Genomic DNA, 25,524 nt, shown 5'->3' on the forward strand with positions numbered 1-25,524 from the left:
TCATGACATTGGGTTCTTCAAATCATTGTGGTTTTTCACACCCTTCTGAGCTCAGCGTACTTGTTTTCTTTTTGTGAATGGTCTTATAGTAACACTTTCCCATTGGCTTGTGGGGAAAGTGCGCTTGTCTCTATTGTCTTACTCAAGTGAGAATTCAGAGTGCTGCACCTCTTGGCTTGTGCCCTGCAGTTTTGACCTTTGAAAGTAAATTACCGGGACTTCCAGTGGTTAGGACTCCGCACTCTCAATACAGGGGTTGGGGGACTAAGATCCCGCATGCTGCTTGCTGTGGCTAACAACAGAAACCTGTTACCTTGTCATAGGTCTTCCAGAAAAAGAATAGTGTTGTCTGTCTACCCATACGTTGATCACTTAGGACAGCATAGTTTGTGTAAGTGACCTAACGCTTGCCAGGTTATTAATGTTAACAGAAGTACAACTCTGAATGAAATATTTTGGCCAGTGGATTTTTTTAAACTTAGTTTGAACATAATTTTAGATTTAGAAGTTGCAAGACTAGTCAGAGTTCCCATTTAGCTTTTACCCAGATTCTGAAAATGTTTGTTTGTTATCACGATAACTTGCATTATCATCTTTCAGTCTATATATATTCACACATTTTTGCTGAATTATTCAAGAGTAAATTGAGAAATGATGCCTCTTTGCTCCTGAATACTTAGTATTTATTTTGTAAATCTGTAGACCTTAGTCAGATTTAACCATTTGTCACCATATACAGCAAAACACATGAGTTAGAGGGGGACTTCTGGTGCTGATGTAGGAATTAGGTCACAGTGGGAAGGCTGGAGATAGGCAGGAGCTAATGAGAGCAAGTGATATCGGGGGCTGTAGCATTAAGAAAAAAGAGGGAAGGATTTTGAGTTTATGAGTAGCAGTTTTTAAGCAGGGATGCACATCAGAATTACCTGGGGACACTATAAGTTTTTACCAGGTCTCAACCCAAAATATCAATTCGGAATCTCTCTTGGGCATGGAAATATGGTCATATATAGTTTGAAGTGAGCCTCAGATTTAGGTGCTAAGCAACAGGTTTTGATAACTGGATAGATTTGGGGGTGGATGGGAGTAGGGTGTGCAATCAAAGATACTGACAGGATATCTAGTCTAGGTGACTGGGTGGTGATGGTGCCTAGTAACTGAGGAAGGAAATGCTGGAGGAAGATAGGTGTCTTTGCACAGTTATATCATGTGGTAGGTGTACTTAAAGATCGCCTAAGTATTGCACAAAATTCTGTTGACTTTGTATATTTTCCAGTTCTCCAGCTTAGTCTGGGAATAAACTTTCAGCCTCTCAAACTAAGATATTATAAGAGTTTTTATCCTGGATAGACTATTTCAGTGTGTTCAATATATTTAAAAACTTAGAGAAATTACCCCCAAAGCGTTTATCCTTGGTTTGCATCAGTAGATGGCAGTGGTTTACAGCATCAGATAGACCATGATCCTCAAGGCATCATCTTCCCTTTTGAAGAAATAAATTAAGACCAGCTTCTATTCAATGGAAGTGTTTTTTTAACTATTTTTTTTATTGAAGGATAATTGCTTTACAGAATTTTGTTGTTTTCTGTCAAACCTCAACATAAATCGGCCACGGGTAGACATATGTCCTCTCCTTTTGAACCTCCCTCCCGTCTCCGTCCCACCCCTCTAGGTTTATACAGAGCCCCTGATTAAGTTTCCCGAGCCATGCAGCAAATTCCCGTTGGCTACCTATTTTACATATGGTGATGTCAGCCTCCGTGTTACTCTTTCCATACATCTTAACCCTCTCCCACCCTCTCCCCACATCCTTATAGACTTACGTCTATTCTGTCTGTTTCAATTTCTTTTTCTCTGAATTTGGGGTCTTACCGATCTTTCCCATCTGAGTAAGTCACTCTAACCACAGGGTTAACTGAGAGAAACTTGGGAATCATTTTAATTCTCTCCTCTCTTATTCTGTCTCTAAGGCCAGTGGATTCTGTCTCCAAAGCACACCCACATTTACTGTTTTTTCCTCAGTCACCAGTCACAGCATCACCTCACACTGACATCATCAGTTCAGTTGCTCAGTGGTGTCCAACTCTCTGTGACCCCAAGAACCGCAGCACGCCAGGCCTCCCTGTCCATCACCAACTCCTGGAGTCCACCCAAACCCGTGTCCATCGTGTTGGTGATGCCATCCAGCCATCTCATCCTCCATCTTCCTCTTCTCCTCCTGCCCCCAATCCCTCCCAGCATCAGGGTCTTCTCAGATGAGTCAACTCTTTGCATCAGGTAGCCAAAGTATTGGAGTTTCAGCTTCAACATCAGTCCTTCCAGTGAACACCCAGGACTGGTCTCCTTTAGGATGGACTGGTTAGATCTCCTTGCAGTCCAAGGGACTCTCAAGAGTCTTCTCCAACACCGCAGTTCAAAAGCATCAATTCTTCAGCGCTCAGCTTTCTTTATAGTCCAACTCTCACATCCATACATGACCACTGGAAAAACCATAGCCTTGACTAGACGGACCTTTGTTGGCAAAGTAATGTCTCTGCTTTTCAATATGCTATCTGGGTTGGTCATAACTTTTCTTCCAAGGAGTAAGTGTCTTTTAATTTCATGGCTGCAGTCACCATCTGCAGTGATTTTGGAGCCCCCCAAAATAAAGTCTGACACTGTTTCCACTGTTTCCCCATCTATTTGCCATGCAGTGATGGGACCAGATGCCATGATCTTCGTTTTCTGAATGTTGAGCTTTAAGCCAACTTTTTCATCCTCCACTTTCACTTTCATCACATACACAGTGCTGGGATGTTGGGCCCTTGTATACTACCCTTTCTTGAATTTTGACCACCAAAGGATGCTGAACAGAGGTGATCACAAGTTTTAGACAGATAATGAACATTTTATTAAACACTATTGTCATACTACTAGGCAACATGCACTTTAAGGGCAGAACTGTCACACCGATCATTGTAATCTTGCTGAGCATGTAGAAAGCTCTCCGTAATAAATAAAACCTGAAGTCTGAAGTGTGGAGTAGGTTTAGCAGTGTAAATCTGCTTTTTTGTGCAGCTTCTGTGCAGAACAGATAATTTGACGTCTCTGTGCATGAGTTCAGTAATAGCTAAGCTTAAAGTGTGTGCCAGATACAGTGATATATTTCCTAGTCTTTGGTTTTTAATCATCAACCACCCTATGGGTGTGTGTACTGTTAGTCACATTTTGAAACTAACAGTTGAAGCTGAGTCTTTGTGGTTTATTGCTTCTGCCTTCAGCTACGGTTAACTTACTAGGGAATATACAGTATATTTAGTAAATGTATACGTATTTCACACGTTAATTTGTTGGCGGTCCAATTCACAATTTTTTAAAAACCACTTTATTGAGATACAATTCACATGCCAAAACATTTCGCTCCTTTAAAGTGTAATTAAGTGGTTTTTGAATTAAGTGTAATTAAGTGTACAGTCTTTATCACTATCTAATTTCAGAACATCTTCCCCAAAAAAAGAAATCCTATACTCATTAGCAGTCACTTCCTCTGCCCGCCTTTCCCCAGTCCCTGGCAACCACAGTTTACTTTGCTTTTAGGGATTTGCTTATTCTGGATATTGCATATAAATGGAATCACACAACAAATGCCCTTTTGAGATTGATTTCTTTCACTTAGTATTGTTGCCAGGAGTCCTTAGTGTTGTGGCATAAATCATATACTTCGTTTGTGTGTAGGATACTATATTCTTTACGGCTTGGTAGTATTCCACTGTTTGGGTGTACCACAGTTTGTATATTCATTCATCAGTTCACAGATATTTGTTTTCCCCTTTCCGGCAATTATGAATAATGCTAGGCTGAATATTTGAGTACAGTTTTTGTGTGAACATATGCTTTCACTCTCTTAGATATGTACTTGGACAGGAAAATGTTGGGGCTTAGAGGGACTTGTTTGACATTTTGAGAAATTTCCCATTCATTGTCCAAAGTGATTGCATCATATTACATTCCACCAGCAATGAATGTAGGTTCCAATTTCTCTGCATCCTCATCCACACTTGCTTTTTAAAATTTTAGCCATGAAGTATTATCTCACTGTGATTTTAATTTGTACTTCCCTAATTTCGTAATGATATTGAGCATCTTTTCATGTCCTTAGGTTCTAATACATTAGTATGTCATATTTGAGAAATATCTAAATTCATTGGCTATTTTAATTGGGTTGTCTTTATAATGTTGAATTGTAAGAGTTCTTTATATATGCTGGTCTATCAGATAAATTGCAAAATTTTCCCATTCTGTAGGTTTCTCTTTTACTTGATGGTGTTATTTGTAGCATAAAAGTTTTTAATTTGATGAGTCCCATTTGTCTTTTTTTTATTTCATTGCTTATGCTTTTGGTGTCATACCAAAGAAGCTGTTCTGTGATCTGATGTCACAAAAATTTTGTATGTGGTGTAAAGTAGGGGTCCAGGTTCATTTGTTTGCATTTGGATACCCAACTGTGTCAGCACCATTTACTGAAAAGACTTCGTTGAATTCTCCTGGCACCCTTGTCAAAAATCAACTGACTTCATTTCCTGCTACAAATTGACTATTATTCAGTTGATAGGTGTGTCTAGCCTCCTGCCAGTACCACACCATCTTGGTCACTGCAGCTTTGTCGTAAGTTATGAAATCATTAAATTTGAGGCCCCTGGCTTTGTTGCTTTTCTAGATTTTATTTTGGTTATTCAGGGTCTGTTGCATTTCCGCATGAATTTTAAGGTTAGCTTGTTACTTTCTGCCCCCAAAGCCTGCCTAGATCCGACAAGAATTACGTTGACTCTGTAGCTCAATTTGGGAAATACAGCTATCACAGCAATGTTAAATCTCCTGATGCTTGACCAAGAGTGTATCTTTGTTTATTTAGGTCTCACTTCTTTTAACACTCTGTTTCCAGTGTACAAGTTTTATGCTATTTTTGTTGTGTTTATTCCTAAGTGTTCTTTGTTTTCTTGGGAGCTGTTTGTAATTGGAATTGATTTTTTAAATTTCAGTTTCAGATTGTTCTTTTCTAGTGTATAGAAATAAGTTGATTTTTGTGCACTGATTTACAGCCCGTGCATTGCCTTGCAGTGTCGGTGAACTCTTACTCAAATAGTTTTCCATGGGTTCCTTAAGGTTTTTCTTTCTGTAAGACCATGTCATCTGAAAACAGAAATAATTTTTCTATTTTCCTAGACTGGGTGCCTTTTCTTTTTCTTGTCTAATTGCCCTGGCTGGATTCTTCAGTAGAATGTTAAAAAGAAGAGGCCAGAGTAAACATCCTTATCTTGTTCCTGATCCTAGGAGAATAGTATTCAGCCTTTTACCATGAAGTATGATGTTAGCTTTGAGTTCCATAGGTGCCCTTTACCACGTCGAGGAAGCCTGAATCACAGTTTTAATTTTTAGGTTGTCAGTATACTCTTGTTTGGTCTGTTCTGGTGACTTTTCATGGTTTTTAAATATTTAGATACAAATTAGAAATAGTAGTTAGATTACTAGAACCAGTGGGTCACTGAACTGGGAAAAATGTAACCCTAAGGCATTTAAATTGATTTAGATGGAACATTTTGGAAAAATATTTTGTGACTGCTTGAACTGGGCCAGATAAATAGCTATTTATTTTATTCAAACTTACTAAGACTATAAAAGTTGAGGCATTTTAACTTCTACTTTTAGGATTTGTAATCTAGTTGACTCTGCGATTTGGCATTTAGCCCAATAATTCAGTTCTGTGAAACTGTAGAAATGAATTTCAATTCTAAACATAGGTCTAAATTATTTCTTGTCAAAGTCTTACTCTGTGCATGGCCTGAAGGGATAAATGGCATAAATTGTGCTCTTAGACACGGTAACTTTTATACTGTTATTTAAATTATGAAATTGACTGTGAAGGTTCTTTCTGATGAATTGAAAAACTGGAGACTATTGTTAACTGTTTTGAAGATCAAAGCGAGTATTTGCACAAATAAAGAGACCGACCTTTTTGTAGTCATTGTTTGGATGTAAGAATCATCTGACTTGAGATGATAAACTTCTTTTTGCTAACTTGTGGAAGACCATGGTAGAACGGTTCTGCTGTACTTTCTAAAGTCTAGTCTGGGTGGCTTTTTTGAGGGGGAGATGGAGGGAGCTAAGGAAATTGTATTTTTGATGTTGCTATGCCAGCTAATAACATTTCCAGGAAGACACTGTATAAGCATGCACAATAAATCCTTATGTATACTTCTAAGTATCTAGACTACAGGAAACAAATAGAACAGATTTGGCAGGTAAACATATGGTTACCCATGTGTTCATCTTCTGAAACTACAATAACTTTGTATTATTATAATGTCAGAAAAATATTTCTCTGCATAGATGGAAACCAAAAGTAGTAAAATACGGGTATAATTTATAAGAGATGAACATCAGTGTTTCAGTGTTCTGTATTATTTGCTAATATCAAGGTGAATCAAGCTTTCAAAGTCACGAAAGTCTTTAACATCAGAATTTGGGGGTGTTCAGCATTTGCATGGGAGGTGGGTAATTGACTTCTTAAGGCAACTGTTTTTGAAATTGTTTGAGACAAACGTCTTGTATCTTGGTAACCCAGAGTTGATGAATAGCACAAGGACATAAATATCCTCAGATGACTTCTGTCCTGTAGTATACTCTGGAGTAAATCATGTTTTAAGATTATGTAAGTGTTAGAAATGACACAGTCTCAACGTAAAACTATTTGCTTTACTTAGCTTCTGGAGAAATTGATTTTATATTTCCTAAATTGAAGAATAAATATTCAGCAGTTGTGCCAGCAATTTTAGGACTTAATAAAAAAGAATAATTCTTAAACTTGGTAACTATTTAAGGAAGAGAAGTTTCACTTTTGGTAGTCAACTTGCAATAATGAGATTTAGTAACATGTATGAAGTGGCATTTCCAAGCAGTTGAGGAAAAAGAAAGACAAAGTTGTAAAATAGATAGATGACTGATTCATGTAAGGACCTGTATTATTATCCGAATTCCACACGACACTGGACAGAGTAAATTAACCTGACCTCTACAGAATCTAGGAATTGGAGTAGACTCTTAAGGAGCTTTCTGGCTCGAGATGTATGATTCCGATAACATGGCCTTATCATTTCTTTAGCTAGGGCTGCGAGCCTTTTTTCTTTTGCTTTTGAAAAAAAAAAGGAATTGGAGCAGCCTGAATGAATAGTCAGCAAACACTTAATTCATACCTGTTGAGCTCCCTAACACAAATATCAAAAAGTTAATTCTCTGCTGTAGAGCAGAAGGCTTGGCAGACTTTTAACAGAGCTACCTTAGAAATATTTTGGGTTTTGTGGCCCCAAACAGTCTCTAGGAGAAAAAAGATTTTTTTTAACAAGAGTTTAAAAAATGTAAAAATCATCCTTGGCTTAAGGGCTATTTTTAAAAGAAACAAAAACAGGCCTTTAAGTTCATCCAGCTACTTCTCTAACTTCATGTGCAAGAAAGATTTTGTTAAAGTGTAGATTTTGAGTACTTTGGTCTGAAGTGGGCCTCATTGTTCTCCATTTCTACCAAGTTCCCTGGTGAACTACACTTTGAGAAGCAAAACTCTACAGCAGTAGTTCTTAATCATGTATAGAACACAGTTCCTTTAAAAATTAATGAAATCTGGACTCTTTTTTCCAAATACACATGTTCAGAAATCTTGTATGCAATTTCAGGGGATTCTTTTGTCCTTCTCCCCAGAATTCCACCCCAAGATTCTAGCTGTTGGTTTTAAAAAATGAAGTTACAAGCATATACCTAGTTCTTTGTGCTGCACAATATTGCATTTTTTAAACAAATATTTCAACTTTTCATTATTATAATTGTTATGATCAGTGATCTTTGGTTACTGTTGCAAAAAGATTGACCCACTGAGGACTCAAGTGATTAGCTTTTTTTTTTAAGCAGTAAAATCTCATAAAATTAATGTATGTACATTGTTTTTTACATAATGCTATTGCATCTCATAGTACAGTATAAACATATCTTTGTATCACTTAGTTTATTGCAGTATTTGCTTCTGCTCTCTTTTTTAATGTCTATTTATTTGACTGCGTCAGGTCTAAGTTGTGGCACACAGGATCTTCTGTTGCGGCCCACGGGCTTCACTATAATTGTGGCACGTGGCTCTGTAGTTCTCGTGCGGGCTTAGCTGCCCCATGGCATGTGGGATCTTAGTTCCCTGACCAAGGATCGAACCTACATCCCTTGGATTGGAAGGTGGGTTCTCAGTCAGGGTAGTTTCTACTTTTGCTTTTGTGGTGGCGTTGAACCCAAAAGGTATGGCTGTATACCATATGATCCAGCATTTCCACTTCTAGGGTATATATTCAAAGGAAATGAAATCAGTCTCCCTAAGAGATCTGCACCCCTGCATTCATTACAGCACTGTTTACCTAAGTATCCATCAGTGAATAAATGAACAGAGAAAATGTGTCTACACGCACACACACACACACACACACACGAGTATTACTGAGACATAAAAATGAAGGAAGTCCTTATGTTTGCAACAACATGGATGCACCTTAAGTGAAAGAAGTCAGAGAAAGGCAAATGCCATGTAATCTCACTTACATATAAATCTTTAAGAAAGGAAACACACTCTCACACATGCAAAGCAAACTGAGAAACTCAGGTTGGTGGTTTCTAGCATGGTGGGTGCAGGAATTAGGTGAAGGTGGTCAGAAGGTATAAAGTCCAGTTGTGAGACAAATGTGTTCAGGGAATATATACAGCATGGTGACTATAGGTAACAGAATTATAGTATATACTTGAAAGTTGCTAAGAGTATATCTTAAGTTTTCATCCTAAGGAAACAGTTGTAACTATGTGAGGTTGATGGATATTAACTGATTGTAGTAATTTCATATAGTATGTATATATAAATGTTTTGTACCCTAAACACAGTGTTACAGGTTGGTTTTTTTCTCAACAAACTGGGAAAAGTCATTACAGTTAAATTGTAAAATATTGTCTGATTAAGCAGTCTTCATGGTGGTGTTGGAATATTGTTAAACAGTTTTCACCTGTCCCTAAAATGATAAACATCGCTCAGAGATGTAGGAGCAACACTGCATGGCCAGATAAGGATTGTTGTCTTTTGTCTCTTCCCCCATGCGGACTTGTTTCACAGTGCGGAGGATGAGAGAGCAGAACTAGCTGGAGATGTAGATCTGAGTCATCCGTAACCAAAAACCAGGAGAAACCATTATTTTAGTTTTTCCTGTAAGTAATGTCTGTTTTATAGGGCTATAAGTTCTTAATCTTAGCTCATATATAAGCAGAACAACAGTCTAAAACAAATTAGCGTGGATGCTATTAGAAGCAGAAGGTTTTGAGACCTAGAGCAATAATTGATTGATGGCTGTGAGAACAGCTAAGACACTAAGAACCATGAGTTCTGAGAAACTCAGAAAGGTGTCCCCAGTCATCAGATCATGATGGACCAGTTGGTCTTGAAGCCTGACCTGAATTTCACAGGGCTGGCATTTCCTCATTTTCCTGTAATCACCTCCTCCCCTCTCCCTGTGACTCAGTGGCAGTTACAGTACAGTAAGTGCCAGTCTTTCCAACCCTCATTATTGTGATTAAGATTTGGGGAAAATTAGAAGAAACCACAAAGTGCAGGGAACACATTTCCTAAGTGTGACACAAGACTGCCACCATCACGAGACTTGACTGTGAGAATATAAAATAACTTATTTTGAAGATGATAACATAATTTTAAGAAATAACGTGCTTCGTGTTAGCTGCTGCTGCTAAGTCGTTCCAGTCGTGTCCGACTGTGTGATCCTATGGACGGCAGCCCCCCAGGCTCCTCTGTCCACAAGATTCTCTAGGCAAGAAGACTGGAATGGCTTGCCATTTCCTTCTCCTGCTTGGTGTTAGTGGTAGTCAGAATACAAGATTGAGAGTATGGGGAAATGGCAAGAAAATTAATTTGGTGCAAGTATACATTTGTAGGAAAATTCTGTTTTCTGAGACTCTTTTCTCCAGAAGTAATTGAAGTGCACAAGAGGAAAATTGGAAAATAGTGACTGATTGATTAATCACAGGATGGCTGTGAAATACCTGTGACGTTAAGCAAGTTACGTGCCTCATTTTCCTTATCTGTAAACAGGGAATGAAGATAGTCATAGAATTCATAAAGCTCTTACAGCAGTGCTTAGTGTAGAATAAGCATTCTCCAAAGTTGAGCTTTAGAGATGATTGCTTTAGGTATTACTATGTAGCCATTAAAAAAGAATGAAACCGCTAAGTACATACCAATGTTAAAGGTTTGTAATTTTTATTTTAATGAAATTTTAGTAAGTGTTATCTATAGAGAAAGGTGTTTGATAAATAGTGTTAACAGATAAATAGATGTTTGGATGAGGGAAGTGAGGGGTGGGTTTTCACCTTGTAAAGAGCATGCGTTACTCTTGTAATAAAGAGAAATGCATGTTGGTATCCCAGATCCTGTGTACTCTAACCTTGCGTAACCTTGCGGCAGGCTGCCTCCACAGCATCTAATGAACCAGTTAGCTTCCACCTCTAGCAGCTAAAAACTTCCCTGCCTAGGAACAGCTGTGCTACTTTTATTGGCAATTATGTATTATGCCAGTTTTATTATAAAGTGTCCCTTATAAGGAGCTAAAACATACTTGTCTGTTCTGTACAATAGTTTTTCTCTTTGGAGGCACATAGAAGTCTGATTCCTCATCCTGTGATGGCCTGTTTTACCATCTTGATGGCTTCTTTGGTGCCCATGCTTGAATACAGTTAATGTAAATGGGGTCTGGTTCCTATTCGAGACCTTATCTTCCACCCTTACACATAAGGACACTTCTTTGGCAGTCTTAGTTGTCCTGTCACTTAAAGCCCATGAGTCTTTTTCACATTTCTCTTTCCCTGCAATGTCTCTAGTCCTCTGCTAGCAGACGTGTCTTCTGTTTTCAGTCTATATTTTAAGCAGTAACCACTGTTAAACTTCATTTAGCCCAACCAAGGCTAAGATCTCTTTGATCCTGACGTTTCATTGTTGCTAACTTTGTGACAGTCTTCAACTTGATGGTCATTATCATAAGTTTCTGGTGCCCCCCCCCCCTTTTTTTTTTTAAAGAAAATGATGTGTGTGCAGGTACTTCATTCCACAGCAGATATTTTACTTGGTGTGCACTGTTTCAGCACAGTGCCAGGCCTGGCAAATCAGAGGAGACTAGGCGACCTCCCTGTGGGGCTAGTGGTCCAGTGGGGAGGACACAGCAGACATCAATGTGATGAGTGTCGGGAAGCGGGCACCTTCTGTGGTGCATTGTGAGGGACACCAGCCTGATCGTGAAAGTTCCAGGAAAGCCTGGCCATTTGTGAAGACTCGGAACTTTTGAGAAACTGAGGAGTATTGTTTGAAGCAAGTCTAGTAGGAAGAAGCTGTTGAAAGGTTTTAAAGAGAATGATATGTCTGCATTTTAAAAAGATGGGTTTCATCATAGATAATATATCCTACAAATTGGACTGGGGACAAATACAGTATAAGCTATGGCAGTTTGTAATGTTCCTCCATGCTCACCCTGAGGCCTGGAAATAGTGTTAAGTAGGCAGGTAGAGCTTCTCAAGTGAATTTCATTCATTTTTTTCCTAACTACAAAATTTATGACTCAAATTAGGAGGGAAAATGTTTGAGTCACAGTTAAATGTTTAACTAATTTAGGTTAATTCTATTATGGCTGGCTTTTCCTCAGAGCCATTTAAACTCAGAAACAATAGTGGTATTTAAGAGGTAATTTTCTGATCTTATATATAGTTTTCTTTAAAAAAAAAAAAAGAAAAGGTTTGAATAAACTGGTAGAATTTGCCACAATAAGTTAGGTTTTTTCCTTATGTATAATCAATTCAAAAAAGGCTTTTTCTGAGTTGTGCTGATTTTAACTGTCAGCGTTTTTGACATAATAATATAACCAATGTTAAATCATCCTGGCCTTATAAATAGTCTTTCCCAGATTTTAAGATTAAGAAAGCTTGTGTTCATTCAGTTCTAAAATGTGGCCAAGTAATAATTTCCTTTAAATGACTTTTACTTGCGTTCTTGGTAACTCACCATAAAGTATACATTGAAGAATTTGTTCAGAGTGGAACTCTGTGTTGTGATAGCGGGTTTTAAAGAGCCTACAGACTTAAGGAGCCAAGAGCTGAATTTTAAGTGTCAGATGTTAAACAGAAAGTAGTTTATAACAGTTTATTCTTCTATTACACCGCCTGAACTCAAGAGACAAAAAAATTTTCAGAGGAAAAAATTGCAGAGCATCCCGTTGGCAAGAGTAAGAATTTTCCACTACCACTTGCCCTGAGGGCACTGACATGCCCCATCAGGGAAATATCACTGGATGTGATCATCGGAACAGACTGCCTACTCCTCTTGCACAAAACCCTCGGCCTGGAATTCACAGAAGCCTGCAGACAAAAGAAAATTATGTCTTAGTTGAAAAGTAGTCATTGAGCCTTTGTTGTCATGGATCTTTTACTTCTTCAGACAACCTGCTTCCTTGTAGAGTTAATCCTAAATTGACTCCTCCAAACAAAAAGCAGAGTCACACAGTAAATTAAAGGAAGTCTTTCCTTAATTGAAGTTCTTTAGGCAAGACTCCTATTGCTGCCTTTAGTTTCCTGTCTAGAATGAGGACATGAGTTGGTCTGGTCAAGATGATGCAAGGGAGTGTCTTTCTCACTAAGAGAATACTAGAACTTGGCAGGTTTTTAAGGCCAGTTTGGATTTACGCTCTTAGCACCTTTTCCACACAGGAGAAGAGCCTGGCAGCCCACCCCGGTGTTTCTGCCTGGAGAATCCCCGTGGACGGGAGCCTGGCGGGCTGCAGTCCATGGGGTCACAGGGGGTCAGACACGACTGAGCACATGCGCACCTTTTCCACAGAGAGATCATTTGTAATGGAGATAAACATGAAACTTTCAAGGTAGCACATTTCCCAAGTGTTAGGGACTTGGGGTCTTCTCGGCCTAGAGCTTCGCATACATGGCACATGAGAAACAGCACGCAGGAGACTGTTCTAAGCAGGGTCTTCACAGGGTCTGTGACACCAGTTACTAAGCCGTTTTTCCCCTTGTATTAGTTTTTTAGTGTGCTTGGAGAATTTCTTTAAAGTAATGTGTTCCTGGATCCCAAATGCATTGAACCAGGTTCTTGCCTGGAGAATCCCAGGGACGGCGGAGGCTGGTGGGCTGCCGTCTATGGGGTCACACAGAGTCGGACACAACTGAAGCGACTTAGCAGGCTCTTAAAGAGCAGGCCCCAAGATTCTGTAGTTTATAAAAGGTCCCCAGGTCATCTTTTAGTTCCTAAATACATAATTGCCTGCCAGTTAGAATGGCTGTTACAGGATGGAAGAAAAGTTAATAAGAGCATAAGATCAATTTTAAGCAACTTCCTGTGTGGTTCAGTGGCTAAGATGCTATTCTACCAACTCAGGGGACCCAGGTTTGATTCCTGGTCAGGGAATTAGATCTCCAGGTCATCTTTGAGTTCCTACATATGTAGTTGCCTTCCAGTTAGAATGATTGTTACAAGAGGGATCACGAGTTTAATAAAAGCATGACATCAGTGTTTAAGGACTTCCCAGTCACTTGTTCCACTAGTGTTTTACATCTGACTCGTTCTTGAATATTTAACCAATAATTAAACGTATATCAATATAATTTCTGTACAACAGAAATAGCCTTCATATATTTAAAACAGACTTTTAGGGGTAAAAATAAGCTGCTTCTTTGTAATGCGAGTTTAAACGTTAACATAATTTTAAATGCTGCATATATAGTATCAGTCCCGCCTTAAACTAGTAACTTACATGTTGACTTTGTTACTGAGGAAAAAAATTAATCTTAGTATTTCTTGCCTCAAAAACACATTTTTCATTCATTTTTAATCCTCTGAGCTGCCCCACTGAAACACAGCAAAATAAATGGCAAGATACAACTTCTGGGTCCTCAATTCGAATATTAGATTTGCTGACCTTAATTAAATTGTGGCCAGGTATATGAGAGTACAAGCTAGAGCTAATATATGAAGTTGTTTAAGAGAGATTCGGCTCCAGTATAAAATGACACCTTGTGCTATTTTATTTCATTTTTTTCCTTTTTGGCTGCACCACGTGGCTTGCAGGAGCTTAGTTTCCCAGCCAGAGTCTGAACCCATGCCCCTTGCAGTGGAAGCACGGAATCCTCACCACTGGACCACCAGAGAATTCCTGGCATTCTGCTTTCAGATTGGTGGTTTCCATTCAATTGTTACAGTGCAGACGGGCCTATAGATTGTGGTGACTGCTATGCCATGTTAGAAGTTTTCTGCTCCTGTAGGGTCATGGCATAAATTGCTTCAGACGTTAAAGGAACATTGTCAAGTAATTTTTCCATTTAGGGCCACGCACTCATCATTGAACTTGGATCCTTTTCATGTTCAAGGTTATGTAGGGTCAAATTACGACAGCCAGAACTAACTCAGGAAAAGTTTTTTAGGTTGTTTGAGGTTTTTATACGTTTATTTTTTGCTGCACGAGCAGCCTGCAGAATCTTAGTTCCATCACCAGGGATCGAATGCCCTCGGCAGTGAAAATGTGCAGTCCTAAGCAGTGTACCATCAGGGAATTCCCGAAGCTATTTTAAAGTTTTATCTTGCTGAGGTGTTTTAGGTTGTGAAGGCCACTAAATTTTAAGATACAGTTACTTACTACTATTGTATGAGCAGAATTGTGTTATTAATAAAATGAAAGTTTCTAGTGTCTTCCATCTGAATATTGCGGCTGTTGCATAAGCATTTCCAGCAGGAATTTCACCGTGACTTTGTGTGTCCCTGCAGTCAAGTGCAGGGTGATCTCTGCCTCCTGGGAGTAGATATTGGCAGTCTTGTTCTGTGCTGCCTCGTGACCGCGTTTCTTACATAGGTTATAGGGTTTGTTTCATGAACTGTACTCTCCCTGAGTTTAAAAGCTGTAAGTCACAGAAATATTAGAACTAAATTGAAGGTTTAACAAATGAAATCAGTCCTCTACTTAGAAGTGGATTCTGTCTAAGAAGTAGATTGAATCGATTGAATCTACTTCTTAGACAGTATAACCAGTTATGTATAACCAGTGACAGAGTTACAGTTCTGTACGGTAGCGTAAGTCTGGAAAAGTAAGATTTAACTTAACATATGCATTTGTAGGGGGAACGGTGCTTATTTGTTCTGTTAGCTGTCCTTGCATAAGACTCTTAAAAACACCTTAGTACCTTTCCGAGAGTCAGGGAAAGCTGCTTTGTACTAATGTTTACTGTTCAGTTGCTTTGATACTGAAACATACTCATTTAACGATTCTTGAACGCCTACCGTATTCGGGGCATTGTTGTCAGGGTGCAGGTGGAATACAGGCTTTACGTGTTCGTCGGTCTGTGTTGTGGCATTTATTTCAAGGAAAGGGGCTAAGACATGGCCCATTTAAGAGCTATTAAAGGAACTCTAGCCCAGAAAAGAAGACTCACTTGACTTAAAGATCTCCCAGAGGTTACACAAGAGGTTTTTCATTTATCTGATAATGCAGATTTCAGAAGGTACCAAAGGGTACATACAGACAAGGCGAAGAGTCTCCTTCCACCCCTGCCCTGCTATCTGGTGCTGTAAGTCTGTTATCCCTGCCAGAGGCATTTTCTCCTGACAGCGGAGCTCCACGGTCACAGTGCTGCACACTTGTGTGTTCTCCACTTAATGTACAGTATGAATGGACTCAGTAGACACTGAACACAGTGTGAACAGACCTTTCTATTGCCGATTAAAAAAAAAACATAACTATGTACTGCAAGCATATCTGTAGAATAAATTCTTTGCAGTGGAATTTATGGGGTAAAAAGAGTGTGTTTTGCCATTTTTGTTTGGTTTTTTGTCGTCCCATGCGGCTTACAGGGATCGCAGGTCCCCAACCAGGAATTGACCACCAGGGAACCCCTGTGCTTTGCACTTTTGATATGTATTACCAGTTTGCCCTCCCGAGATTTTGTAAGTTTTTTTCTTTGTACTCAGTGGTGTATGTAGGATTGTCACAAAGTCTGGATGCCTAGTTGAGTTAAAAATATTAAATGAATACTAATATTATATGGTATGTTTAGTGATGTTATGTTCAGTTTGTCCTTATTAGCTGGGCACTAAGCACCGAATTTTCATTAATACCTGCTCATGCACTTGCTCAGCTAGTAAAGAATCTGCCTGTAATGCAGGAGGCCCCAGTTCGATTCCTGAGTCGGGAAGATCTGGAAAAAGGATCTTGGGTTTCCCTGGTGGCTCAATTGGTAAAGGATCTGTCTGCAGTGCAGGAGACCTGGATTGGGAAGATCCCCTGGAGAAGGGAACGGCTATCCACTCCAGTATTCTGGCCTGGAGAATTCCATGGACTGTTTAGTTCATGGGGTTGCAAAGAGTCGGACACAACTGAGTGACTTGGGCTTTGACTTTTCATGCACTTGACTCTAAGTGATTTGTAGCTTTGGTTTGTTTTAGGGGTTTTGGATTTTTTTTTTTTTTTTTTGCTTATTAAAACTAAACTTTCTGCATCTTATAGTCACCTTGTATAAAGAAGCCCTGTTTCTGTACATTCTTTCAAACTTAGTACACTTTTTTCTCAACTCCTTTGTCAATTTGATAGTTTAAAAAGTGGTCTGTGTTGTTTTATCTTGCCTTTTTCTCATGAGTGAGATTAATTGAGCATCTTTTTATAGAGGTATTTGTTTCCTGTTTGTGATAATTTAGCTTTCCCAGTGGAAGAAATCAGTTTATAATTCGGTCCCCCTCGCCGTGCCGTGTGTGTGTGTGTGTGTGACTAAATAATGTGAACTTAGAGCTGTTTGCCCAAGCATCATTGTTCTCTTACTTATGTACTTCATATCTTGTATTTATCCAGGAAGAGTTTTTATGACCCTGAGGACAAGTTGCTTATATTGCTTATTGTAGCAGATTTGAGGGTGGGGGGTGAGTCCCAGGCAGCCTGTGGGATCCCACTTCCCCAGGATTGAACCCACGTCCCCTGCACTGGAAGCACAGAGTCTGAACCACTGAACCACCAAGGCAGGCCCTGTAGCAGATTAGATTTGTGCTGGATACAGACTATTTATTTTCTTTAAATGGTGTGTTTGATTTGGATACAGCTTCTTCATGTAACATGATTTCAAAAGTTGCTTATTTAAGCTGCTTTTTTCCTCCCCAATTAGTTGGTGACAAAGTTCCTGCTGATATAAGATTAACATCCATCAAATCTACTACTCTAAGAGTTGACCAGTCAATTCTCACAGGTAACTATCACGCATTGGCAGCTGCTTAGTTCCTGAGGCCCAGATTCCTGCTGATGATGAGCTGACTCTTGCCCCACTGTCCATTGATGGTGTGTCCCATCTCAGTCTTTCCAAGATGTTTGTTTCATAGCTTAATTAGTCTTTCTGCCAATCGATGCCAAGCTATAATTTTAAAACAGTTGGCTTTCATCTCATAAGGCCTTCTTATATTTAAATTTGATTAAAAAGTAGTTTTGATTTTAAAAGTTTTTTTAAAGGTTGAAAATTCCTTCAGTAGCCTGAGATAAAGTTGAAGCAGTATTGTTGTCTCTGTTTTGTGGAAAGTGAATTAATTACCTAGTGTTTTTTTTCCAGGCAGGAAAAATAGACTCCAGGAATACTAATCTCACACCTCACATACTTTGCAGTAGTAAAATGTACAATTAACAAAAGTCAGCACTCTCCAAAATGGTGAACGTTTACTGCCTAAAATTTGAACACTAATTAGATTTGGGATTGTTCAGAACATTTTCCCGTTTTTGTTTGATAAAGGCACAGTCTAGGGTGGAGGGTTCATATTAACTGGAAGTAAGGTGGTCAGAAGATTAACTTAAACACAATGCTAACCTGAATTAAATAGTGAGTAAACATAAAATTCAAAGATTTATCTGATGATTAATTTTGAAAAGCAACTAGATGTCTTAGAAGTAGGGACATGAGTAACCTGGACTCTGTATTTTTTATTGTTCTTTATGAATAGCTTATCTACTAAAACTGCTGTTATCAGCAACAACTTGGAAGCTGATTAAGCCATAAAATGGTAGGGAATTGATTGGATTGTATATAAAATTCTCATATTGTGCGTACAAAAATAATTTCCATTTTAAATAAAAATCACACTCTAGTTTTAGGCTAGATTGAAGAACCAGCGTCTTTTGTTAAATATTGAGAGTGAAATTTGCTTCCTGAAATTTGACTTAACAGCCAGGGCCATATTTCACCTTCATTATATACCATTACCCCTTGAACAATATGTGTTTAAACTGCATGTGTTCACTTACCTGCAGATTTTTTTCATTAATAAACCAGTTGATTGAATCCTCAGATGCAGAACTGCGTATCCAGAGAGCCAGGCCTAAGTTCTGTGCAGATTTATGAATGCAGAGGGGTTGGCCCCCCAACTGCTGCTGCATTGTTGAAGGGTCAGCTGCATTTCATAGGTGATGGTTAGGTTGAAACCAGGTTCAACAAGACATTGTGAAAGTTCTAAGAAGTGGTCTCTTACTCCATGTCGTCTTTTTTACTGCTGCTGATTGCTGTTTTTCATTTTGGTTTATTGAATGGTTGATAAGTCCATGCAAATATTATCTAGAACAGTGTTTTCATTTCTCATCTTTGGCATTATTGAACAAAAACAGGCTTTACAGTGGATGAGCCTCAGTATTCATATCTGTATCTACAGTTTATTCATTTTGTTAAAAGTAAATATACTTTCAGTTTTTTAACTATTACATACACACAATATGTGTGTATATATAAGTATACAACAAATTACATCCACTATATTAGAGTATAAAATGATACTTGAAAATGAACTAAATTTGAGTAGTTAAGAAAATAAAGGGAATTGACTTGAATCTTACTTCAAAATTAAATTCCTTTGATTTTTTTTCTTGGAAATTAGTTTCTTTTTTTAAAATTTATTTATTTTAATTGGAGGCTAATTGCTATACAATATTGTATTAGTTTCTGTTACTGAATTTTACTAGTTTCTACCATTTTGAATGAATTGGGCCTTTTTTCCCTTTTCCTGAGAGAGATATTGGCATGAGTGAATGAGGGTACCAGGGTTCTAAGTGCGAATTGCATAGATCTAAACAAACCTTCTGTATTGCCACCTGCTTAGGTGAATCTGTCTCTGTCATCAAGCACACTGACCCTGTCCCTGACCCACGGGCTGTCAATCAAGATAAGAAGAACATGCTCTTTTCTGTAAGTACTTTGGATAAGATTTAACCTTTAAAGGGGTGTTTCCTTTAAAATGACGTGGATGATAACTGTATAGCTCACAATTAAAAGGTGTGTGTTTAGAAAGAAAGCAAATGTGGCAAACCGTTAATAATTGGTGAGTCTGGGTGAAAAGTAAAATAGATGTTTATTGCACTGTTCCAATTTTTCTGTTAAATTTTTTGAAATATAAAGTTGGAAAATTTATAGTTTTTGTTTAGAATTTAAAGTGGTATTTCAAGTAGTAGGCTTTTGTGTGTTAACATGGGACTCTAACCACCCATCCTCCTCCTCCTAAGTCATGTCAGTCGTGTCCGACTCTGTGCGACCCCATAGACGGTGGCCCACCAGGCTCCCATCCCTGGGATTTTCCAGGCAAGCATACTGGAGTGGGTAGCCATTTCCTTCTCCAGTGCAGGAAAGTGAAAAGTGAAAGTGAAGTTGCTCAGTTGTGTCCAACTCTTCACGACCCCATGGACTGTAGCCTACCAGGCTTCTCCATCCATGGGTAAATTTTTAAAAAGTACTACAGAGCTACAATGAAGATAATGCGCTAGGGATTACAATAGAGCGGGCAGGGACACCTTGTGCTTTGAGTGTCAGCGCTCTAGTGGGGTCCTCGAGGGCAGCTCCTGACTCTAGCCGTCCTTCTTACGGGGACGAAAGGAGAGGCGGAGTTGTTGGAGCCAGAGGTGGAGAATGCTTAGGGTTGAGAGCCATATAATGTTTGAAAAGTCAGGAACACAGAGGGGTTAAGCTCTACTCCAGTCCAAAGCTCTCTGCAAGCCAGACTCAGTGAGTAGAGATTTCAGGTGGGCCAGTGTAAAGGGCTCTGGGGCAAGTGGGTACCATTCTCATTTCACAGAGAATCACAGAGCGATATACTACACCACCTGCCTTGAGGTATTGCTCCTCATCAAAATTTGAAGGCTGGTTACCTGAGTAGTAGCCACTTGAGGGCCCAGTAGAATGTGGTGTGTAGAGAGGCCAGTAGAGTCTGGGTACCCTCATCAAAATCCACACAAGTTTGAGTTTACCAGTCAGGATTTAAGTAGGATATGGTGTTGATCTCTTAACCAGTTCTCTCCTTCTGTCCTAGGGCACAAACATTGCTGCTGGCAAAGCCATGGGAGTGGTGGTGGCAACTGGCGTTAACACGGAAATTGGCAAGATCCGAGATGAGATGGTAGCGACGGAGCAGGAGAGAACACCCCTCCAGCAGAAGCTGGATGAGTTTGGGGAACAGCTGTCCAAAGTCATCTCCCTTATATGCATTGCAGTCTGGATCATAAACATTGGGCACTTCAATGACCCAGTTCATGGAGGCTCCTGGATCAGAGGTGCTATATACTACTTTAAGATTGCAGTAGCCCTGGCTGTAGCAGCCATTCCTGAAGGTCTGCCTGCTGTCATCACCACCTGCCTGGCTCTTGGAACGCGCAGAATGGCAAAGAAAAATGCCATTGTTCGAAGCCTCCCTTCTGTAGAAACCCTTGGTTGTACTTCTGTTATCTGCTCAGACAAGACAGGTACACTGACAACGAACCAGATGTCAGTCTGCAGGGTAAGTGGAAGTAGTTTAAGAATCTTTTCTGAGTTATGGTTGTTGATTGATCATCAGAATATGCCCTCATATCATTAAAAGCTTTATGGTTTTGTTAAATTTTATTTTTAATGTAGTTGACAATGATTTGTTGGTTTCAGGTGTACAGCATAGTGATTCAGAGAGATATATGTATATTCTTCTAGATTCCTTTCCATCGTAGCTTATTAAAAAATACTGAGTGTAGTTCCTGTGCTGTACAGTGAGTCCTTGCTGGTATGCAATAGTGTATATATGTTAGTCTCAAACTCTTAATTTTAACCATTCCCTTTCTCCTTTGGTAACCATAGGTTTCTTTTCTAGTCTGTGGGTCTACTTTTATTTTGTAAATGAGTTAATTTGTATCTTTTTTTTTTTGGTTCCACATACAAGTGGTATCATATTTGTTTTTGTCTTAATTTACTTAGTGTGATCTCTAGGTCTATCCATGTTGCTGCAAGTGGCTTTTTTTCTTTTTTAAAGCAATTATTATAGTTGATTTGTAGTGTTGCTAGTTTCAGGTGTACACAAAATGAATCAGTTATGCATATATATAACATGCTCACTCTTTAAAAGATTCTTTTCCCATATAGGGCATTACAAGAGTATTGATCTGTTTTCTGCATAGTGGTGTGTATATGTCAATCCTAATCATCTTCTTTATCCAGTCATCTATCAGTAGACAATTACTTGCTTCCATGTCTTAACTGATGTAAATAGTAGTGCTGTGAACATTGGGGTGCGTGTATCTTTTCAAATTAGTTTTCATAATTTCTGGATATATGCCCAGAAGTGGGATTGCTGGATCATAAAACTTTTGGTTTATAATTTGATACCTTTTTATGTGCTTTAAGCAAATTGAATTGTATCTGATAGAGGTTATCTACATGAGTGATATACTTGTATTGGGGAAGTAACTATAACTATAAGCAGTCTGTAAATGTGTTAGATGACTATGCTTCCTTTATTTCCTTGTTCTTCTGAGTGTATGTATGTTAACACAAGCTTCAAAGTAAGAATTGTATAAAACCAGCTAGTTATCTGCCTACATAAAATTCTAATTGGTATTTCCTTAACGCATTGAATGAAACATGTTTTTCTTCTTGAAAAGTAAATAATTGCGTTTAACTCGATTCATTTTGTGTTCATCCTTCCTTCCTCCTATGTTGTTTTGACTATCACTTTAGGATAAAATAAACTGTTTAAACCTGCCCTAAGCAGAATAAAGAAATAATGTAATGATACAGCTGAATGAAGTTCTTTTATGTAATTTGATTTCCATAGGTTTTATTCAAACAACTTTGAGGTAGAAGGATGAGAAAAACAGTATAAACTTCTAGTTACAAAATAAGTGTGTCATGGGTATGAAATGTACAGTGCAGGACGGTCAGTAATAATGTAGTATCTATGTATGGTGGCAGATGATAACTAGACTTAACGATGATCATTTTGAAATGTATAGGAATATCCCATCATTATCCCATGTACCAGGAAGTAATAACATAGTGTAGGTCAATTAAACTTCAACAACAAACAGAAAAAGAGCAAATTTGTGGTTATCAGTCTGGAGGGTGAGAAATTAGATGAAGGTGAACAAAAGGTACAAACTTCCAGTTAAATATTAGGGAATGTTGTGAACAACGTAAGTATAGTCAGCACTCAGTTCAGTTCAGTTGCTCAGTCGTGTCCAGCTCTTTGCGACCCATGAATCGCAGCACGCCAGGCCTCCCTGTCCATCACCATCTCTGCTGTACCTTATATGTGAAAGTTGTTAAGAGAGTAAATCTTCAGAATTCTCATCACAAGGAAACAATTTTTTCTTATTTTGTATCTATATTAGAAGATGTATGTTCACTAACTGATAATCATTTCATGATGATTGTAAGTCAAATCATTTGTACAAGTCAAAGTGATTTTTCAAAAGAGATACAACTCAAATGTTGAATGAAATTCATGTCAGAGATTCTGTTTGGGTCATTAGTCAATGAGAGAAAATCAGTAAGATGGTAAAACTGGTTACAGGAACATGTGAGGAAGTGCTTAGTATTAGAATAGGACTAGTGTGTGTTGCATTATAAAAATTGGTTAATATCACACAGAGAAATAAAACTAAGTTTATTTATAGAGGACAAAAAGCCGCAACTTCGTAAAACGTGAGTCTTTTATAATAGCACAGTGAAAGAATGGTAACATTTTCCAGCGCACTGAGTCTTTAAATGCCTGCCAAGTAACGCTTCTGAATGACATTGGAGGGCACGCCATCAGCCCCTTGGCCTTATCTCTGGGTTTTAGATAATGGGTTTTTTAGCATTAGAAATTGTTCTTGTTTTAATACATTGAACCCTCAGACTCTTTACTTACCGAATTTAAATTTGTGGTAATTGTTTGATATACGTACCCTCAGCTCTTTGTGCTGTCCAAAACCCAGATCCTGATAGCTCAGTTGGTAAAGAAAAATGGACAGGTGTTCAGGTGGCAAGCTTCTAACTTGTCTTAAGTAGATGCAGATTGTAACTGAGCTTCCTAAATTTTCTTTCCTTGGTCCCCCAAAATGTTGGATTTTTTTCTTATATTTTCCCTTAAATAATCTGATTTCAAATGTTCTGTTAAAGAAACAGCTTGCCTCTTTGTTCTGTTCTACCTTTGGGGACAGAAAGCTGATGCTAATCAGTATTCTACAGGAGGTTTCTTGCAGTGGGTTGCATAACTGCCCTTGACTTAGGGGTACTTTCATCATGCAGTTTCTAAATGGCTTACTGGCTTGCAGTCTAAAAATGCCTGTGTGCATTCAGATTTAGTTTGTGTGGGTTAGAATTCTGAATGTCTTAGAATATTTTGTACTGTGGTGTAGACCAAAGAGCTTCACTTTATAAACAGCATCATTAAAGAAGTGACATGGTGTAGTCATAATGATGCCAGCTTGCTTTGATAAGTCTTAGTGCAGTTAATTTTTCATGTGTGACTTTGTCTGAATTATATGGTAATACTGCTCAAGAGGTTAGAAAACTTAGGCTCTGAGAAATTGTGCCATGGCTGAGGGTCCCACAACTTTTAGTAAGGTAAAGTTCAGTTTCCTGATAGGAGAGATCGGTAAAACCTGTTTCTCTCTCCCGCTTAATAATTGTATAACCTTGAGCACATCCTTTAACCTCTCTATTCCTTTTTTTCCTCTTCTGTAAATGTCAGACATTTTTGGAAAGAGCTTTCTGCCAAAATTCCTTTTTTAGATGTTGTATCTGCTAGGAAAAAAAAACTGTAGGAATTGGTGATCTTGCTGCATGTGACCTTGGACATGAATCTTTTCCTCATTTGACACACCAATTATATGTGTTTGAACTAGAGCCTTTTACCAGGAGTCATCACAGTTTTAAATCCCGTTGTATATAATTTTTTTTTTAATCCTTTTGTCTCACAGCTTTAGTTCAGTTCCCAGGTTGATTTAGTTCTGAGTATACTTTTGAAATAAAGCTTCTGGAATTTAGAAGTATATGCTATATAATAAACAAATCTTACGAGGCAAAGGAAGTTATTTTAAAACAAAATCAGATTTTCTTACTGAATATGAGTCTCGGAATGCTCTGAAAAGGTTTTCTAAAGCATTACATGGCTCTTTTTTTACTTAACATGTTAAAAATTCTTTATTGTAGAATGGTTTGATCATTCCAAACTGGACTTCTGAATTACAATTGGAAAACAAACCAAGAGGGGGAAAAAAAAATACCCTCACCTTAACAAACTGGCTCATGTCACTTTATTATTTTGTAAAATTAAGAATTCCTTCCTAAAGCACGCTTCCATCTGTTATCGTCTTGGTAACATCAGTTCATTCAGCTCTGCGGGCTCATTACTGTATACATGTGGTTGTGCAGCTTCATAGAAAATGAGCTATTGCCACAATAAAAAGTAAGTGGGAAGGAGTAGAGAAGCAATTTGTCTTATTTTACTTGGGGAATGTTTATGCAACTCTGATATGTAAGTTTATTTTTCCTAGGCTTTTAGCTCTAAAGCAGGGATACCCAGGTCACTTTCTCAGCCTGCCATTTGGAATTCTGAGTATTCTAAAAAGTACTACTTGAGTCTTTGGAACTGACTGGCCCAGAGTCCTCATAATTTGGTTTTCATGTAGGTTCTCTTTCTCCTCTGCCTGGTACCATTGCTGCTTATTTATTTAGCACCTCAATGATGCTGTTTTTCAGACTGTTAGATGAATGGGGAGGCAGTCTTAATAGTGTCTAGTTAGAATAAGGAACAATACTTCTCATGCTGAGCTTCGACACTTGAGTCAGAAGAGCCTTTTGTCTTAGCAAAGGTTATATGCTTCTAGCATATCTTTTTTTAAATATTTTTTTGACACTTATGCTTTTTTTTTCTGTAGATGTTCATTCTGGACAAAGTTGAAGGTGATACCTGTTCCCTTAATGAGTTTACCATAACTGGATCAACATATGCACCTATTGGAGAAGTGTGAGTAAACCTTCCTTGTCTTTTAAAGGCTCCACTTTGGTAGTTTGGTGCCTGTACAGACTTGCAGTGTCTCTACAATGTTTGGATAATTTTCCTGATGTAGCTCATGTTGGTTATCAAAATGGCTTACTTTTTAAAAAATGAAATTGGTATACATACCT

General features: G+C 38.4%; 1 protein-coding gene across 2 annotated transcripts in view; it reads left to right on the forward strand.

Moving 5' to 3' along the window:
- ATP2A2 (ATPase sarcoplasmic/endoplasmic reticulum Ca2+ transporting 2) overlaps window positions 1-25,524 on the forward strand; it is a 56,949-nt gene that overhangs the window by 13,531 nt on the left and 17,894 nt on the right. For both annotated transcript variants that reach the window (XM_052654420.1, XM_052654421.1), the window contains exons 6-9: window positions 17,251-17,331; window positions 19,217-19,302; window positions 20,417-20,881; window positions 25,275-25,363. In XM_052654420.1, coding sequence (XP_052510380.1) covers window positions 17,251-17,331; window positions 19,217-19,302; window positions 20,417-20,881; window positions 25,275-25,363 — 721 coding nt within the window. The remainder of the gene's footprint in view (window positions 1-17,250; window positions 17,332-19,216; window positions 19,303-20,416; window positions 20,882-25,274; window positions 25,364-25,524) is intronic.

Source organism: Budorcas taxicolor, chromosome 17 (genome assembly GCF_023091745.1).
Source record: "Budorcas taxicolor isolate Tak-1 chromosome 17, Takin1.1, whole genome shotgun sequence".
NCBI lineage: Eukaryota > Metazoa > Chordata > Mammalia > Artiodactyla > Bovidae > Budorcas > Budorcas taxicolor.